Here is a 14,700-nt window from a genome sequence, read left to right as displayed (position 1 = left end):
TGGTTAAGATTCACCTTGTATTTATAGCAGTTTGTTCACCTATGCAAAGAAGCTGATTAACATTTGACATGCCCCTCCCTAATACCAACCAAATCCACTTATTTAACTCTCTATACTTCCAAGACTGAGTTTCTAGAAGACACACTTTTTTTTTTTTTGTTTTGTTTTGTTTTGTTTTGTTTTTTTTAGCAATAACAAGCGCACATGGAACAAAATATCCCAGTCTTTCATGCTTGTTCTCACATAAACTATATAGAGACTAAATATAATATACTAAATATATATAACTGAATATACCTTTTTACACGTCCATCATCACCACAATATGAGTGGATATCTATTTATTAGTGTTTGAAGTTTGAAAATTAAGAATTCCCCAACACCCTATCATTTGGGTGAAACCTGGGAGAGTTCAGTGATATTTTTTCATTTTGGGGTCATTGAGTCAATGGAGAGGGCCAGATTAACATTTTGGGAGTGCCATAGGCTTTAAGTGGCTCCTACCCAATACAGCTCCTTTCAAATACAGTGGACTTGTTTTGTGCCAAAAGGCCCCTTAGAAGTGTCGTTATTGTACTTTTTTTTGCACTGGTACAATCTTTAGACTACAGTACAAAAATAACATATCAAATACACTTGAAAAAGGAAGAACCCCCCCCCCCCCCCCCCACAAAATTGGTTAAACCTTAAATCTGAATTCCAGTCAAATACTAACTAAGCCTGGACGTATCCCCATTCTAAAGCTATTCTATCTACCATGTGAAAGGAAAGATGTCTATACTTATTCTGAATCTGAGGCCATTCCGGTCTGGTCACATGATTGGGTCCAAGCGCCTGGCGTCAGTGTAGAGGAGGGACAGCCAACAATGGATGACCCATAGTAAAGCTGGATACACACTATGCAATTTTTTTCTTTAGATTTTTTTTTTTTCCTTTTAGATTTACCAAAACCATATAATATGAGGTCAAACCAAAACACTTTCAATTTGTATGCAATCAGGCACGCCCCTGTACTACGTAGTTTAAGGTAAATCTAAAGGAAATTGAACAAAAGTTGTATAGTGTGTATCCAACTTAAGCCTGTGGGTGATGTCACCACCCAGACATTGCAACTGGTGCCAGCGATCTCTACACTGCAGCTGGCGCTGAAGAGATCATGTGATCAGAACTGATCGCTTACAGCAAGGAAAGCTGTCCACAGGGGTGTAGGCCCAAAAGGGGCACACTTTTCCCCTATGTATGTGGCAATACCAACTTGTGCCCCAATAAAAGGCGCAGTTCTTACACATTCAGATATTGCATTTGCCTCTATACTTAAGGGGACTGTATATTTACCCATGTAATAACTTGGTCCGGTATCCATGGGCCTTCTCTTGGTACTAATATTGTATTGAACATGCTTATAGTGGGAATTTGTGACCACTTGCCACTGTGTGTGATTTATACTCCAATATCTATACTATATACCAGTGGTATCTACTATAGACCACATGATATATGTGTATCCCACTACTCTAGACACACATATGCAATTTAATTTTTTCGGTTGTTGTTTGGTCAAGTTCTCCCACACCTTGAGCCACAAGTTTACCAGCACCTACCCAGTATCTGTCCTGAGGAAACTAATATTTTAGTGAAACACATCGACAAGCAATTTTTTGGAGGCATTACTGGATCAGAAATGTTTCTTTTACCTTGATACAGTATTAAATCTTTGTACCGTAGGTCCAGTCCTCTATAGCTGCATTATTGGGTAACTGGTAACTGTGTCCATGCAGGGTGTTGTTTGTATGTTTTTATGGTGTTTTTTTTTTTTTTTTTTTTTTACTATGTTGTAATAAAATGTATACTTTTTTACCGATTCTCTCATTATGTGCCCACAAAGTCAGATCATTTTTTGACTTGGTCAATCCTTGAATATATATTTTGGATGTTTGCATGGTTAGGGTGTTCCCTACTTGGGTAAGTATAGACTTCTTTCTTTTACAGGGTAGTTAGAATAGGGGGATAGGTTTAGGCTTAGCATTTGACTGGAATTCCACTTTAATCCACCTTAAAATACCCTAAAAATGAGCAAAGAAGCTGATCAGTGATTGAAGCATGTATGTTTATACACTTGTGTGATACATGTGCTCTTCTCTCCATTTTATTACATTCTTACAGATCTTTTCACACAAATAACATCGGGAGTCAGGCCTCATGCTCTTAGGAGACCTAGCAAGGTGAAGAATATTGACTGATTCTATGCAAATTCTGCAGAGTAAAAATATTGACTGGGGAGTGATGATGACATGGACCTACTGTAATTGTACTAAATTCTGGGCTTGCATGTCTGGTGAAAAACAATCTTGTAAAAATCCTTTTGTATGTATGGAAAGGAGAGAATTTGGTTCTTTTAATGTACAATCAGTACATTTTAAATAAGAAATGTATTTCTCAAGTCATCTTCCAGGACGGCACCCTGAGAGATGACTGGTCCCACCTGACAGGAAACACAATCAACAAAGAGGTTAAAACCCCGCCCCTCCCTGTGCTCCTCAGTTCTTGATTGTGTTTCCCCACAGCAAAACCGTTTATTTTTTTTCTTCGAGACCCGAAGCTGTGGGCTGGTGGTCTCCCCCTGGGAGCTGAGCCGCAGGCTTGTGAAGTCTTTGGGTCCAGTAGGGCTTGCCCTTCCTGGGGGAGTCTCCCCACTTTCTCATGGGGATGGCAGTTTTGGGAAGAGCCTCCCTGAGAGCTGAAGGACCCTGGGTACAGTGGGGTACCCAGAACTTCAGGGACCATTTTCCTGTTCCTCCCCCTTTCCTGGCGGGCGTCTGTTCAGTGGGGGGGAGCCACCGGTCGGGTCTCCCTTGAAGCGCTGGGTACGGCATACCCCCAACTCCTGCAGAAGGTCGCGTGGGCAGCTGGCAGTGAGAGATGGTGCCATTCAGCTGAGCTCAGAGGATTCGGCACCATCTTGCTGGTGACAGGAAGAGGAATGACTCTGCTTTCTCCCTAGCGACGGAAATGACGTTGCCATGCCTCACCGGGTCACTTCCGGTCCTGGGCTTCAGCAAAATGGCGACAGGGTTCTGAGCTGGGAGCGGAGGTCTGACCGACGGTGGAGCAAGCTTCCAAATCCTTCTCTTACCGGATCATCCGCACCAGTCTCAGCAAGGAGTGCAGCACTGGCAGTGGTGACAAGATGGAAAGGGAGGAGAGGCCCTCAGCAGCCACAGCATTAGAGGAGACAACAGGGGGTGAGTCGACCTAAGCTGGCAGGGGTAATGATGGGGAGGGGACATAGCAAGAGGGGCATTGCTTTCTAACTTGCTTATGTGTCTTATAGGGGAGGACAGTACTGCCCAGGTGGTCGCCAGTCATCCTAAAGCCCCTTTCCACTCTAAAAGATGCGAGACTGTAATGATAAATTACCTCAGGATCACTCTAAACCTTTTTGTTACAAGTGTATCCACAAGTTAGCGGGGAAAGAAACCTCTCAGGTTATGAATGACTTTCTCTCCATTCAGTCAGAGATGCTGACAACCCTTAAAGCTTTCCAAGCAACCCTCAAAGCTAGGGACCCTGAACCTCACACTATCCGAGAGGGTTCTTCCTTCCAGGAGGGCCCCTTCTCTAACCGAGCAGAAGGTAGCAGACATAGGCGTCCAGAACCCCTGAAACCTCTCCCCTCTCAGAATTCTGAGGAGGAGAAGGCTGAATCCTCCGATCAGAGCGGTTCTGATGAGGGCATTGAGGACAGTCAGGAGGACTCCAGACCAGGCAGACATATCTTTGCCGCCGATGATATGGAGGGCCTTCTTAGGGCACTGTATGCGTCCAGAAGAGATTCAGGAACCCTCAGGACAGGTGTGAGCACAATATAGGATGTATAGAGGCTTGGTTAAGCCCCAATCCAAGGTCCTCCTGGTCTGTCAGGCCCTTAAGGATATCACCCTGTGGGAGTGGAAGGAGCCTGAAAGAAAAAACTTTTGAAGTTTAAAATGTGGAAATGTAGGTGCCCCTTCAAGGAGGAAGAGGAAGAGAGATTCTTGAAGACACCTAGATTAGATGCTTCCCTGGCTCAGGTGTCCAAGTAATCCGACCTCTCATTTGAGGATGCAGGCAACATCAGGGACTAGTTGGATCGACGAGCCGAGACGCTCTCGCGCAGGGCCTGGGAAGCCAATGCAGCGGCTATAAGCCCTGCCATGGCTTCGGCTTGTGTGGCGAGGAATGCAGACATGTGGGTCACCAAACTAATGAATCATGTGTTACGAACCTCTAAGTCCAAACAAGTCTTGAACTCTTTAGAGGTAATTGGTAGGACAGTAGCCTATCTGGCAGATGCGGCAGTTGAGGCGGTGCGTACAACCGCCAAGACTGGTGCCCTTTTGAATTCTGCAAGGAGAGCCTCGTGGGTCAAGACCTGGGATGGGGACAGCACTTCTAAAACTCGGCTGTGTGGTCTTCCATTTGAGGGTTCCCTGCTCTTCGGCACTGGGTTTGACCAGGCCCTTTTCCATTAAACCTAAGAAGAACAGGGGGAAAGTTTTTCGAGGCACCCAGGCTAAAAAAACGGTTTAGAGATAAAAAGGAAGGTACCGTTAATAGGCGTTGGGGGGTCGGCAAAGGCAAGCAGAAGGGGGGGGCTTCTCTTCCCCAGCCAGAAATCTGCCAACCAGGATACCAAGTGATGTAAGGGTAGGGGGAAGACTTTCCCACTTTCTCTCTCAGTGGGAAAGAATTACTCAGAGTCCCCACATCCTTCAGATTGTAAGAGAGGGCTACAGATTGGAGTTTCTCTCCTCACCTCCCCCAAGTTTCCTTTTAACCCACTTACCCAGGGACCCTCAGAAAGCAGTGGGTCTCTTACACAGTGTCGGACAGCTGGCAGAGCAGGGGGTCATAGTGCCAGTACCAGCAGGACAGTGCGGGCAGGGATTTTATTCCCACATCTTTGTAGTTCCAAAGCCCTCGGGAAAGTACCGCCTCATAAAGCGCCTGGGGTTGGGAGGCCCACTTAGAGGAACTTCGAGCCCAGGGCACCTGGAGTCAGAGGAGCACTTCCTCCAACTTCCGGGAACTCTTGGTGGTAAGAGAGGCCTTAAGTGCCTTTGAGGAAAGAATCAAGGGTCGGGAGGTCCAGATCCTTTCTGACAATGCAACCGCAGTGGCATTCCTGAATCATCAGGGAGGTACCAGGTTTAGCGCTCTTCTGACCCTGGCTCTGGAGGTCCTCGAGAGGGCAGAGCAGAGAATCCCCTCCATCTCAGCAGTACAAATAAAGGGGGCCATACAATGTCGAAGTGGACTATCTCAGTTGGCAACCGATTCACGAAGGGGAGTGGGAATTGAACCCCGAAGTAGTCTCCCTTGTTTGTCGGCACTTCAGCAACCTAGAGATCGATCTCTTTGCCCGCAGAGGGAACAGAAGAGGGAAAATATTCTTCTCACACTCTCTCTCTCGAGGGGTTCAGAGGGGGTAGATGCGCTGGCCCAAGTTTAGGACTTCTGCTTGGCATATGCCTTTCCCCCCTTAGTTCTGATCCCGAGGATACTGCAGAAGCTAAGTCTATCAGAGGGCAGACTGATTCTGATCGCCCCATGGTGGCCCAAGAGGACCTGGTTCCCTTCCCTGGGAAGTTGGTCCATAGCTCCCCCTCAGCGTCTTTCGAACCGGCAGGACCTTTTCCTTCAGGGCCTAGTCTGCCACCCAGATCGCGGCTTCTTCAGGCTGATGGCTTGGCTCTTGAAAGGGAGAGCCTGCAAAAAAGGGGGTGTTCTGAGAGAGTAATCGACACCCTTCTTTTGAGTAGGAAGCCAGTTACCAGGCGTATTTACGCAAAAGTCTGGGGAGTCTTCTTGCACTGGTGACAGGCTAAGGAGACTTCCCAACAGGAGATCCCTGCCATCCTGGATTTTCTCCAGGATGGTGCGGATCAGGGGCTGGCAACCAAGACACTTTGGGTTCAGGTCGCAGCCTTGTCCTGTTTTTTTGGACAGTGAGGTTGGCTCTGGACCCTCTAATTAAAAGGTTCTTGACAGCCAGAGATAGACTGTCCCCAGTGCAGATGAGCAAGTTTCCACCCTGGGACCTTACGTCATTCTTGGAAGCCCTAACCAAGGCACCATTTGATCCGTTGGCTCTTATCCCTCTTAAGTTGCTTACCCTAAAGACAGCCTTCCTGCTGACGGTTACAACGGCCAGGAGGATACGCGACATTCAGGCTCTGTCAATAGAAAAAAAAAAAATTTCTATTATTTGATGACAGGGTTGTACTCGGGCAGGACCCCCTGTATCTCCCGAAGGTAGCCTCTAAGTTCCACAGAACAGATTGTCCTTCATTTTTGCACCAACCCTCAGAATGAGAGAGAAAGTTTCTTTCATTGTTTAGATGTCAGGCATTGGCTTATTTAGATAAAATTTAGGTAAAAGAGTTTATAAGGTCCAGCCATTTATTAGTTAATTTTTCTGAACAGAAGAAGGGTCAGCAAGCGTCTAAAGCATCCATAGCAAGATGGATTAAGCAGACTATTACTTTAGCCTATGATCAGACTGGTAGAGCAGCCCCGATATGACCTTAAAGCACATTCTACTGTCTCTGGTGATCTCTTGGGCAGAAAGGGTCGGAGCATCAGTGGAGCAAATATGCAGAGCAGCTACATGGACAAGCCAGAGCACTTTCCTGAGACACTACAGGGTTGAGTTGCTGTCACCTCAGGATCTGGCGTTTTGGTAGAAAGGTCCTACAAGCTGTTGTCCCACCCTAAAATAGGCCTGAGCTACTTGCTCTTCTCTCAGGGTGCCGTCCTGGAAGACGACTTGAGAAAATGACCAGTTACACTTACCGGTGACTGTGTTTCTGGGAAGTCTTCCAGGATGGCAAGCCTACTTCCCACCCGCTCTTTTGGTATGTTGGTTTTGTATGGAGTTTTGAGGTGTTTCACTCTCGTGCATTGGTGTGGGTCAATACTTTTTCACAACTGAGGAGCACAGGGGGGGCGGGGTTTTAACCTCTTTGATTGTGTTTCCTGTCAGGTGGGACCGTCATCTCTCAGGGTGCTGTCCTGGAAGACTTCCCAGAAACAGTTACCGGTAAATGTAACTGGTCATTTTTTTTTTTTAGCTTTTATTTTGATCTGACTTACTGAAGTGGTTTAACCAATTTCATAATCAAAAACTTACGCAAACATGCTTAACATGCACCCAGGGCAAAATAAATCCGGTACTGTCATAACTGCACACAAACGAAACGAAAGCTAAAGCAACAGGTTCGCCCCCCATAAACTGCTTATACTTGCCTTTCTTTCAAACCTTATTCGCTCCATTCCCTGAGAAGGATAAGCGAAATGCTGACTACTAGGTAGGAAGGAGCATGTGACTTGGTCCCATACTTCCCATGTGACAATGCTGGTGCTTGGCAGTTGGCCATTTAGACACTGGTGCTCTGTCATGGGGTGTGGAGATGGTGGTGTGGAGATAGTCCTTATCCCTTGTGTAAGCTCCCACAAGGATTTACTTTGCTCACCCAGGGCGTCTTCTCCTTCCAAAGGTAGAAAAAAGAGGCAGAGGAGCAAATGAAAGCATCCTCAGGGCAGAAGATTTTCTACAGAGGTCACATAAAAAAACTTACTAATACAGGTTTTGTAAACCTAAATCTTCTACTCCTATTATATAATATCTGAGTGGATATCTGTCGTTGTCAAAAGTTTGCAGATGCTCAAACATCATCATGGAGCATCAACTGAGAATGCCTACTGTAAGTAATCAGCATGTGTATATGCACCTTTGAAGGATTGTACGCTCTATATTCAGGCCGCACATTGGCCATGTTTTGTTGCGATTACTTGTACTAAAACTGTGTTTAGTGTTCCCCTACCAGAAAAAACATAAATAATGTACATGTTTAGGCTGTATCGGTTTACTGTAAGTTGGTTGTAAATTATTGTCTCTTCAATTGGCATTTTTCAGTTTCTGTGAAGATGACATATCAAAGTATGATGAATGAAACGTCACTGTCTATGTCGGATTCCAATTCAAATGAATGCAGCAACATTCCTATAGCAGAAAATGATACATCTGTGAAGGTAATGTAGAATACTTTTACTGGGGAAAAGTTAGGAGCCGCCCATAGTTAGCTACTGACTGGCATACTTTTGTTTTGCTAACCTTTTTTTAAAAATAAATATATATTGCACACTGTATTGCCAAAAATCTTTATGTACTGTACCTTGCTTTATACACTGGTGTGCAGTCATGTTGGAACAGGAAGTGGCAATCCTTAAAAACTGTTTCCACAAAGTTGGGAGCATGAAATTGTCCAAAATGTCTTGGTATAATAACGCCTTAAGTATTCCCTTAACTGGAACTAAGGGGCCAAGCCCAACCCCTGAAAAACAACCCCACACCATAATCCCCCCTCCACCAAATGATTTGTACCAGTGCGCAAAGCAAGGTCCATAAAGACAATGATGAGGGAGTATGGGGTGGAAGAACTTGACTGGTCTGCACAGAGCAACCTGACAGAACACCTTTGAGATGAATTAGAGCGGAGACTGGGAGCCAGGCCGCCTTTTCCAACATCAGTGCCTGACCTCACATATGTGCTTCTGGAAGAATGGTCAAACATTCCCATAGACACACTCCTAAACCTTTGTGGACAGCCTTCCCAGAAGAGTTGAAGCTGTTATAGCTGCAAAGGGTGGGCCAACTCAGTATTGGAGGGGAATTATGATGTGGGGTTGTTTTTCAGGGGTTGGGCTTGGCCCCTTAGTTCCAGTGAAGGGAATACTTAAGGCGTCAGCATACCAAGACATTTTGGACCATTTTATGCTCCCAACTTCGTGGGAGCAGTTTTTGAGGCTTGCCACTTGCTGTGTGTATGTATGTATGTGTTTATGTGTATGTGTATGTGTGTATATATATATTGCTAAAACAGCACCCCATTTTGACAGAAAAACACAGAATCGTTGACATTTTTACAGATTTATTAAAAAAGAAAAACTGAAATATTACATGGTTCTAAGTATTCAGACCCTTTGCTGTGACACTCATATATTTAAGGTGCTGTCCATTTCTTCTGATCATCCTTCAGATGGTTCTACACCTTCATTTGAGTCCAGCTGTGTTTGATTATAATTATTGGACTTGTTTAGGAAAGCCACACACCTGTCTATATATAAGACCTTACAGCTCACAGTGCATGTCAGAGCAAATGAGAATCATGAGGGCAAAGGAACTGCCTGAAGAGCTCAGACAGAATTGTGGCAAGGCACAGATCTGGCCAAGGTTACAAAAAAAATTCTGCTGCACTTAAGGTTCCTAAGAGCACAGTGGCCTCCATAATCCTTAAATGGAAGACGTTTGGGATTACCAGAACCCTTCCAAGAGCTGGCCGTCCGGCCAAACTGAGCTATCGGGGGCGAAGAGCCTTGGTGAGAGAGGTAAAGAAGAACCCAAAGATCACTGTGGCTGAGCTCCAGAGATGCAGTCTGGAGATGGGAGAAAGTTGTAGAAAGTCAACCATCACTGAAGCCCTCCACCAGTCGGGGCTTTATGGCAGAGTGGCCCGACAGAAGCCTCTCCTCAGTGCAAGACACATGAAAGCCCGCATGGAGTTTGCTAAAAAAAACACCTGAAAGACTCCAAGATGGTGAGAAATAAGATTCTTCGGTCTGATGAGACCAAGATAGAACTTTTTGGCCTTAATTCTAAGTGGTATGTGTGGAGAAAACCAGGCACTGCTCATCACCTGTCCAATACAGTCCCAAGAGTGAAGCAGGGTGGTGGCAGCATCATGCTGTGGGGGTGTTTTTCAGCTGCAGGGACAGGACGACTGGTTGCAATTGACGGAAAGATGAATGTGGCCAAGTACAGGGATATCCTGGACGAAAACCTTCTCCAGAGTGCTCAGGACCTCAGACTGGGCTGAAGGTTTACCTTCCAACAAGACAATGACCCTAAGCACACAGCTAAAATAATGGAGTGGCTTCACAACAACTCCATGACTGTTCTTGAATGGCCCAGCCAGAGCCCTGACTTAAACCCAATTGAGCATCTCCGGAGAGACCTAAAAATGGCCGTCCACCAACATTTACCACCCAAAGTGACAGAACTGGAGAGGATCTGCAAGGAGGAATGGCAGAGGATCCCCAAATCCAGGTGTGAAAAACTTGTTGCATCTTTCCCAAAAAGACTCATGGCTGTAATAGATCAAAAGGGTGCTTATACTGAACAAATGGTCTGAATGCTTAGGACCATGTGATATTTAAGTTTTTTTTTTCTTTTTTGATACATTTTTTTATACATCTGCAAAAATGTCAACAATTCTGTGTTTATATATATATATATATATATATATATATATATATATATATATATATATATATATATATATATATATATATATATATATATATATATATATATAATTATACATACATAGATGCATAATATAGATTATAACTGATCTAATACAGATTTCGTAAACAGTTTATATTCGTTCCTGTTCCCTGAAAAGGTTCACAAACTGCTCTCTATAGGGACAGCTTTGTCAAACGCCAGCTATCCTAATTTAAATAATTATTTTTTTTTTAGGTAGAAACTGAAGCACATGTAGGAAACTCAAACATGGCTTTGGATATTGTGTTAGAACCCCTGTCAATTGTTATTGCTTTGCCCCGCCCTCACCAATGTCACACAGATGGCAAAATAAAAATTGACAGGGGTCAGAACTACCCCCTATTCTATCCACAATTTAAAAAAAAAAAGTTTTAGCTTTAGATATACTTGAAGCAGAATGTCAACATACCTATCAGGAGAGAAATGGGATGTCATTGGTGACCTCCTTTAAAAAAATGAATTGTCTGACTGCCTTTTGAACGCAATACATTGAGTCATGGACCTAGAAAAACATGCAGTCTCCTAATCTACCTAGCTAATTTTGGTCAGTGATTCAAATAACTCTAAGACCATACAGTCTGTGTGATATCGAGGCACCTTGCATCTAAGAAAGGAATCAGCAATAGCAGTCCCTGCTATTTTTTTTTTTTTTATTTTTTTTGATGGGTTATGACAGGAAATCAAGAGAGGTACCCAATGGCCCGACCACCAATTTTTTCCTGTCCTCAGGGATGGGATCTGAATACTCCAGAGAGGATTTTTTTTTTTACAAGCAGCTACAAAGTCTTTGCAATTGCTGCTGGATATTCACCAACCTGAAGGTGGTCACTTGTGAGACTACTGGAATACCATGGGACGGAAGAGAAACTTTCCTCTGCTAGTTAATCCTTTTCTTTCAGGTGGTGATGGACACTAAAGTGGAATGACTCCATCTGGTAAATGGGCAGGAAGAGGAGGTAGCATATGCATATAGCATGTTCTTGTTTCCAGGTTGGTGTTCCTGATATTAGCACTAGGGATGAGCTTCGTGTTCGAGTCGAACCCACGTTCGACTCGAACATCGTCTGTTCGCCGAATTGCGAATGATATGGGACGTTCGCGCCAAATTCGTGTGGTGCGTCACGGCCCATAATTCACTGCGGCATCGCAGTGCATTGCTGGCTGATGATTGGCCAAACATGCACTATGACCCGCATGCTTGGCCAATCACAGCTCCATCTGTACAGAGAGCTGTAATTGGCCAAAGCCAGGGTGGCTTTGCCCAAATATGGCTCAGGGGGTTTAGTACACGCCCCACACTATATAAGGCCGCCTGCACGGCGGCCCTGTGTAGTGTGTGTGTTCCGGCGTTGAGAGACAGACAGAGAGACAGTGTAATTTGATTTAAGTTAGATAGATTAGGCAGGACAGTCAGTCAGTTAGCTGCACTTACAGTGTAGTGTGTGTGTGTAGATAGATAGATAGATACACACTGTATTCAGTTTAGCTAGATCCGTTCCTGTTATCTTCCTACTGACAGGCAGGCTGGTGGTGTTACAGTATTTACAGCTACCTGAAGAAAATTGCTGGTGTTCTTCTGATCCTATTAGTACCACAGTCAGGCAGCTAGACTATTTACAGTTAGTGTAGTGCGTCCTCCTCAGTGTTCAGCTAAAGCTACAAGTTAGTGTAGTGCATCCTCCTCAGTGTTCAGCTAAAGCTACAAGTTAGTGTAGTGCGACCTCTGCACAGTGTTCATCTAAAGCTACCAGTAGAAGGTTGGTGGTGTTTTCCTGATCCTATCACTACCGCAGGCATCTACATTATTTACACGTTAGTGTAGTGCGACCTCTGCACAGTGTTCAGCTAAAGCTACCTATAAAGCTATAGCTATCCCAGCTTAGTGCAGCTACATCTCACTGCAGGCCATTAGTATGTCTGGAAGGCCAACAAGGAGAGGCAGAAAGTCACAAGCCAATAAGAGGGCAAGCAGGCTCTGTGTCTAGAGGCAACAGTACTGGTCATGGAGACTGTGCATCCTCATCAGCACGTGGCCGTGGGACACGCTTGGCCTTTTTTTCGGCAGCTGGCCCTGTTGAGCCGCAACATACGGAAGACTTGGTCGAGTGGATGACCAAGCCGTCCTCATCCTCCTCCATCCTCTCTCACCCATGCTCAGGGTACTTTGTCTGGCAAAGCAGCTGCCAACGCGGCCTCTTCCCTCGTCTCAATGGCAACAGTGACTCCTTCCCTAGCCCCACCATGACCTCCTGAGGAGTCCCTCGAACTGTTTGACCACAGTGTTGGGTACATGCTCCAGGAGGATGCTCAGCGTTTAGAAGGCTCTGATGATGATGATGATGATGATGATACTGAGCTAGTTGAAGGCAGTAACGTGAGCACGGACAGAGGGGGTGCCCAAGAAGGACAGTAATCTGGCAGTCATGCTCCCCCTGCTGCAGCATACTGCCAGGTTTGCTCCAGTGATGAGGAGAGAGGGGATGATGAGGTCACTGACTCAACGTGGGTGCCTGATAGGAGAGAGGAGGAGGCACATCACCAACGAGGCAGGATGCCCTCCAGGGGCCAGCCTAAGGGCAGCACACTGACTGCATCACACCTCAGAGCTCCGCATGTGCGGGGTGCTGCTGTCTCTGCGCGTTATTCTAAAAGTTCTTTGGTGTGGGCCTTTTTTGAGACGAGTGCATCAGATCGCACTGCTGCTATTTGCAACATATGTCTCAAGTGTATCTCGCGTGGCCAAAACATCTCCCGCTTGGGCACCACATGCTTGACCAGACATATGTTGACCTGCCATGCAGTTCGTTGGCAAGCGTATCTAAAAGACCCACACCAAAGAACAAAGAGGAACTCTCCTTGCTCCTCATCAGCTGAGATCTCCAACCCCACTATACTTTCAGTCCTCTCTGAGACCTGCACTGAGAGGAATGAAGGTGTAGAATTAGGTGTGTCACAGCCAAGTACTTGTGGGCAATCTGCTTTCGGTACACCGATGTCAGATTGTACCAGGCAAATTTCCCTGCCCCAGCTGCTGCACCGCTGAAAGAATTTCGCTCCCAGCCATCCACATGCCCAGCGGTTGAATGCTAGCTTGGCAAAATTGCTAACACTTTAACTGCTACCTTTTCAGTTGGTAGACTCTGCCCCCTTCCGTGAGTTTGTGGAATGTGCGGTTCCGCAGTGGCAGGTACCCAAACACCACTTTTTCTCACGGAAGGCGATTCCAGCTCTCTACCGGCATGTGGAAGGCAATGTCCAGTGGTCAGGTGCATATTACCACTGACTCATGGTCCAGCAGGCATGGACAGGGACGTCACCTAAGTTTCACGGCACATTGGGTGACTCTGCTGGCAGCTGGGAAGGATGCAGGACATGGTGCAGTAGTGTTGGAGGTTGTTCCGCCACCATGCCTCCAAAATGCCACTACTAATGATTCTGACACACCCCTCTCCTCCACCCCCCTCCTCTTCTTCTTCCTGTGCTTTGTCCTCAAAACCAGCGGTGGTCCGTAGGCGTTCAAGGTGCTACGCAAGTATGCAGGCCAAAAGATGCCATGCAGTGCTTGAGCTGGTGTGCTTGGGGGGACAGAAGCCACACTGGGGCAGAGGTTCTGTCAGCTCTGCAGGGGCAGGTTCAGAAGTGGTTGACACCATGCCAACTTAAGGCAGGAATGGTGGTTTGCGACAATGGCACCAACCTCCTCTCCACCCTCCGACAGGGACAACTGACCCATGTGCCCTGTTTGGCTCACGTCCTTAACTTGGTGGTGCAGCGGTTCTTGGGCAGGTACCCAGGCTTACAGGATGACCTGAGGCAGGCCAGGAAAGTCTGTGCATTTCTGTCATTCATATAATGCCAGTGCTCGGCTGGCAGACCTCCAAAAGGACTTTAACCTACCCAAGAACCGCCTAATCTGTGACATGCCCACCAGGTGGAACTCAACGTTGGCCATGCTGCAGCGGCTGCACACGCAGCAGAGGGCCATCAATGAGTACCTGTGTGACTATGGCACCAGGACAGGGTCAGGGGAGCTTGTTTTTTTTTTTTTTTTCCCCACGCCACTGGGCCATGATCAGGGATGCATGCACTGTCCTGTCACCATTTGAGGAGGCCACGAGGATGGTGAGCAGTGACAGTGCATGCATCAGTGACACTGTCCCCCTTGTCCACCTGTTGGAGCACACACTACGTGGAATAATGGACAGGGCACTTGAGGCAGAACAAAGGCAGGAAGAGGAGGACTTCCTTAGCTCTCAAGGCCCTCTTTATCCAGACCGTGTTCCTGCGTGCCCGCCGATCACACAGGAAGAGGA

At 46.2% G+C, this 14,700-nt stretch overlaps 1 protein-coding gene across 4 annotated transcripts in view; it reads left to right on the top strand.

Moving 5' to 3' along the window:
* LOC141114499 (uncharacterized) overlaps positions 1-14,700 on the top strand; it is a 121,727-nt gene that overhangs the window by 32,446 nt on the left and 74,581 nt on the right. For 2 of the 4 annotated variants that reach the window (XM_073608213.1, XM_073608215.1), the window contains exons 2-3: positions 2,164-2,222; positions 7,958-8,073. In XM_073608213.1, coding sequence (XP_073464314.1) covers positions 7,969-8,073 — 105 coding nt within the window. In that variant the 5' untranslated portion in view covers positions 2,164-2,222; positions 7,958-7,968. The remainder of the gene's footprint in view (positions 1-2,163; positions 2,223-7,957; positions 8,074-14,700) is intronic. The other 2 variants (XM_073608211.1, XM_073608214.1) reach the window with 1 other exon arrangement.

The sequence above is a fragment of the Aquarana catesbeiana genome, linkage group LG12, assembly GCF_042186555.1.
Source record: "Aquarana catesbeiana isolate 2022-GZ linkage group LG12, ASM4218655v1, whole genome shotgun sequence".
NCBI classification, from domain to species: Eukaryota; Metazoa; Chordata; class Amphibia; order Anura; family Ranidae; genus Aquarana; species Aquarana catesbeiana.
Note: the sequence above shows the minus strand (reverse complement) of the source record. Positions and strands in the feature narration are given on the sequence as shown.